The following is a 5,426-nucleotide window of genomic DNA, read 5'->3' as shown; positions in this document are numbered from 1 at the left end:
GTACTTCTTTTAATAGCTATTCTAGAAAATAATGGAACTCCACCGCCTCAAGGGTGCTAAATGGGTCACCTCGCATCATCCATCACTGCTGGATATCGAACCAAGTTGGCAGCTTGCGCAATCTTGTGAAAAATATGCTAGACCCAAATTTCAACAAACTTATGTATGCAATCGATGTCAAAAGTATGGATTATAATATTATCCCCCCCTCCCCTTAGGAACATTCGTCCTCAAATGTTGAATGGTATGCTAACTCCCAAGATTCTTCAACCATCATCCGACGTACTTTGAGTTGTGCCCTCCATATTCGTCTCAACATTATCTCGTGTATTCTGAAACAAATGAGGATATCTGGATTCCATATCCTCTTCGGCTTCCCAGTTCATTTCCTTTATATTGTTGTTCCTCCAAAGTACTTTAACTGAAGCTACCTCTTTGGTTCGCAACTTACGAAGTTGGTGATCTAGGATAGCTATCGGAATTTCCTCATAGGATAGGTCCTCTATGAGCTGGACATCCTCAATGAGGGTAATGCGAGAGGGATCACCTAATAACTTACGAAGCATGGCTACATGAAACACCAGATGAACTGCTCCTAATTTCAGGAGCAATTCAAGCTTGTAAGCTACTTGGTCGATTTTCTTGATAATCGAATATGGTCCTGCATACCAGTGGCTAAGCTTGCCTCTCTTACCAAACCTCATCATTCCTTTCATAGGCGACACCTTCGAGAATACCTAGTCTCCCACAACAAACTCTAAGTCTTGACGCTAGTTATTCGAGCAGGACTTTTTTCATCTCTAAGCAGTCAATAATTGATTTTTAATTACTTTCACCTTCTCTACGGCCTGTTGCACCAAATCAGGGCCAATAGTTTTATCTCGCCAACATCGAACCAACCAATAGGAGACCTGCATATCTGTCCGTATAGGGTTTCATACGGTGCCATCCAGATTCTAGAATGGTAGCTGTTATTCGAAGAAAACTCCATGAGCGGTAGATGATCTTCCCAACTACCTTTGCAGTCTAGAACACATGCTCGCAACATTTTCTCAAGCGTTCGAATAGTGCAATCGGACTGACCATCTATTTGCGGATGGAAAGTTGTGCTAAGATTGATCTGTGTACCCAAACCTTTCTGGAAGGATCTCCAAAAGTTAGCTGTAAACTGGGCATCTATGTCCGATCATAGAAATCGTAACTCCACGAATGCGAACTATTTCCTTAATATATAGTTTGGCATAATCCTCAACTAAAAGGTAGACCGGATGAGTAATAAATGAGTTGAATTTGTATGTCTATCCACTATAACCCACATAAAATCAAACGTTTAGGCGAGAATTTATGTAACGACCCGACCGGTCATTTTTAGAATTTAAGTCCCGTCCGGAGACTTAAGGCTCTAAGAAGCTTCGTATTATATGTATTGACTTGCGTGCGTGGTTGAATTCAATTACCGGATGATTCAGAGTGATTTAGGATACTTAGTCCCTAAAACGGAAGCTTAAGTCTTAGAATTTTTTACCGTAGTCGGAACTATGTGAAAACGACTCTAAAATGGAGTTTCGTCGGTTTCGTTAGCTTCATTGGGTGATTTTTTAATTAGGGGCATGTCCGGATTGTGTATTGGAGGTCCATATCTTATTTAGGCTTGAAATGGCAAAAATCGAATTTTTGGTGATTTTGAACGGTAGTGAACTTTTTGATATCGGGGTCGTAATACGATTCTGAGAGTTGGCACAGCTCCTTTATATCATTTGGGACTTGTATGCAAAATTTGACGTCATTCCGGGTTGGTTTGATAGGTTTCGACACGAGTTGTAGAAGTTGGAAGATTTGGAAATTTATAAGTTCGATTCTTGGTGCAATCTGTATTTTCGGCATTGTTTGATGTGATTTGAGTCCTCGAGCGAGTCCGTGTTAGGTTATGGAACTTGGTTGTATGCTTGGACGGGGTCCCGGGGGCTCGAGGTGTATTGGGGACGAGTTTCGGATGGTTTCCGTGATTGTGAAGAGGTTTGCGTTCTGGTGTAATCGCACCTGCGGACCTTGGGCGCAGGTGCGAAGATGAAGGCGCATGTGCGAGAAGATCTGGACTTGGCAGCCTCCGCAGATGTGGAGAATTTGTGCGCATAAGCGGCTCCGCAGAAGAGGATTGTGGTGCGCAGAAGCGAGAGAAAGCGCAGGTGCGGTTTGGACGTGCGCACCTGCGGTTGCGCAGATGCGGCTATTTATGTTGCAGGTGCGGTCACGCCTGGGCATAAAAGAGAAATTCGATGGTTTGATTCATTCTTTGTTTTTGGACTTGAGAGCTCGGAATTTGGGTATTTTTGGAAGGATTTTCAGAGGAAGCTTTGGGGTAATGATTCCTAACTTGTTTTTGGTTGTATTTCATTAATCTATAGTTATTTTCTCCATTTAATTTTGGATTTTTGGGGTTGAAATTGGGAAAAATTGGAAGAACTTCTTCAATAAAGATTTCGAGTTTTGAAAGGGGATTTGTGATCGGATTTGTGAAATTCTTATATGGTTGAACTCGTGAGTGAATGGGTGTTCCTATTTTTTGAGTTTTACCCGATTTCGAGACGTGGGCCCAGGTCGACGTTTTAGGATGGATTTCGGAATTTTTACTAAAATCTTGATTTCATTAATTTGATTAGCCTAATATAGTTGTATTTATGATATGTAATTGTTTTGGCTAGATTTGGGCCATTCAAAATTGGATATTCGTGGGAAAGGCATTATGATCGATTATTTGAGCTTGGTTTGAGGTAAGTATCTTGCTTAACCTTGTGTGGGGGATTTTTCCCTTAGGATTTGAGTCTTTTATGTTCATCGTAGTCCATGTACGCGAGGTGACGAGTGCGTGCTCGGACTAATTTGTGAAAAGTTGGCCTTTTTGGATTCTCAGGTCCTGATATTCACTGAATATGAAGTTTTTCTTGATATGATTAAGTTCCTATTTACTAGTTTCACCTCTACATGCTTTAATTAGAATCAATTATTTTCAGGATTCACTCTTATTGCCTATTTGACTCTTATTTGACTTAACCAAAGATTTTACCTCCTCTATTGTCACGCTATCTTTTCATAACTACTTATCTTTATTTGGAATTATTATTATCTCATCCTGTAATTGATCAGTCTTAATTGAGGTTATGATTATTTTTTGGCTGCTTATCCTTAATTGAATTGTTGAATATCCTTAGAAATTCCTCAACCTTAAAAGAAGTTTTAGATATCCTATATCTTAGTCGACTTGTTTATTTGGAATTATTTGACTCGTGTTAGATTCCATGTTGTTGAAATGTATATTGTTGGATCGTTGCTACATATTAGTTTTCCCTTGTTAAGCTTTTCTCTTTACGCCTAGCATCCTTTACTGTGGTTTTTCCTTGTGAATTGGTTCTACCGTTTCTTTGTGATTTAAAGTTCTTCAGTTGATTTACTTGTCGTACTTTGTATTATTGTCATTGTTGTTGTGGTACTTGTTGTGGTAAAGCACGAGGTTTCTGCCGTGCGGTTATTATGGTTGTGATGCACGAGGTTTCTGTCGTGCGGTTGTTGCATGGGGTTGCACGAGGTTTTTTCCGTGCTATTATTACTATTGATATTTGCACATGCGGCATGACAAGGCGAGATATATATATATATATATATATATATATATATATATATATATATATATATATATATATATATATGTGGGTTGTGCATGTGGCGAGACAAGGTGCGAACATTGTTATGCACATGTGGCGAGACAAGGCGGGCACTTACTTTATTACTGCATACGTGGCGAGACAAGGTGGGCCGTGTCAGGGATTGATTTGTGATGATTTGTAGCCTGGGGGTAATCTTGTTGTTGATAATTGTGTAGTGGTATACGTACCTCTGTGAACTTTATCTTGTGAAAGTTGTGAGATAATGTTCTACGTGCTTTCCATTCTTTTTCCTTATGCTTATTTGCTGATATGGACTATGGTAGGACACTTGCACAAGCATACACGTAGTTAAGCACTCTTATCGGATAAGAGCTGTTCTTGATATTGTTGAGCATAGATGCTCACCCTTGTTTACTTGCCTTCTATGTGAGAATGGCTCTATTGACACATAAGTCGTCAGTGCGGTTATGAGGTGTTATGAGGGCACATAATGCCAAGTGTTAGGGTTCATGTATTGAGACCCGTGAGTTGTGATTTGTCCGAGGTTCGATACCTCGTGGAGTTGCTGACTAAAACCTGATGTAAATGCGGTTGTAGTTGCTAAGTTATTACTTGTCCTTGATGTATTTGTGATTCCGGATTTAGGTTGTGTTCCATTCACTTTGTCTATGTCATTTTCATGATATTCCGTTGATACTTGTTGTTTCCTTCCTTAATGCAATTATTGTATTGTGAGCCATATTGCATAGTCATTATGTAGAAATCATACTTATGTTGTTCATATACTTGTACCTGTTTAGTTTATTAGACCAGTGGGTGTCTTGACCTATTCCTCGTTACTACTCCACCGAGGTTAGTCTTGATACTTATTGGGCACCATTGTGGTGTGCTCATGCTACTCTTCTACACATTTTTTGTGCAGATCCAAGTATTTGTTCGTTAGCTAACTGTGTGGACTATTGCTGCGGAGACTCAACGTAAACCTGCCGCTGCATTCGCAGGCTTCGGAGTCACCTTCAAGTTTTCATTTTGCACTGTTTATTCCTATTTCTGGACAGTTGTATTTAGATATTTTCTAGCAAACACTCTGTAGAGCTTATGACTTGTACTACTGGTTTTGGGAATTGTAAGAGATTTCTATTTAAATTGTTAGGTGTTATTTAAATAATGTTGTTGTTTCAATTAATGTTAGGCTTACCTAGTCCCTAAGACTAGGTGCCATCACGATACCAAACGGAGGGAAAATTGGGTCGTGACAAGTTGGTATCAGAGCTCTAGGTTCATAGGTGCTACGAGTTATGAGTGAGTTTAGTAGAGTCTTGTGGATCGGTACGGAGACGTCTGTACTTATCTTCGAGAGGCTACGGAACTATTAGAACAATCTCACTTCTTTCATTCCTATCATATGAGCTTATTGATCTTGGAGTTTGAACTTTTATCATTTCATTCTCTCACAGATGATGAGGACACGAGCTGCAGTTATCGACGACGCTACTCCCAGAGCAGATATCGGTAGAGGTAGAGGCAAAGGCCAACGAGGAGTAAGTGCCACAACCAGAGCACCTACCAGAGTAGCAGTTGAGGAGCCGCCTGTTGTTCCAGTTGGGGAGCAGGTACTGGAGGCGCCTGTTGTTACCCCTAGACTTCAGGAGACCTTAGCACAATTCCTGAGCATGTTTGGTACATTGGCTTAGGCGGGGTTGATTCCAGTTGCACCAGCTACATCACATACCGGGGGAGGAACCCAGACTCCCGCCGCCCACA

The 5,426-nt window shown here is 40.5% G+C and overlaps 1 protein-coding gene across 1 annotated transcript; it reads right to left on the bottom strand.

Moving 5' to 3' along the window:
• Positions 1-266: 266 nt before the first annotated feature.
• On the bottom strand, positions 267-716 carry LOC138893870 (uncharacterized). Its single transcript, XM_070178537.1, has one exon. The coding sequence runs from the start codon at positions 714-716 to the stop codon at positions 267-269; it is 450 nt and encodes a 149-aa protein (XP_070034638.1).
• Positions 717-5,426: the final 4,710 nt, after the last annotated feature.

Source organism: Nicotiana tomentosiformis, chromosome 6, assembly GCF_000390325.3.
Source record: "Nicotiana tomentosiformis chromosome 6, ASM39032v3, whole genome shotgun sequence".
In the NCBI taxonomy this organism is placed as follows: Eukaryota; Viridiplantae; Streptophyta; class Magnoliopsida; order Solanales; family Solanaceae; genus Nicotiana; species Nicotiana tomentosiformis.
Note: the sequence above shows the minus strand (reverse complement) of the source record. Positions and strands in the feature narration are given on the sequence as shown.

Bases quoted from the DNA above. Each gene is read 5' to 3' on its own strand.
- LOC138893870 (XM_070178537.1), bottom strand. From the start codon at position 716: ATGAAAGGAATGATGAGGTTTGGTAAGAGAGGCAAGCTTAGCCACTGG.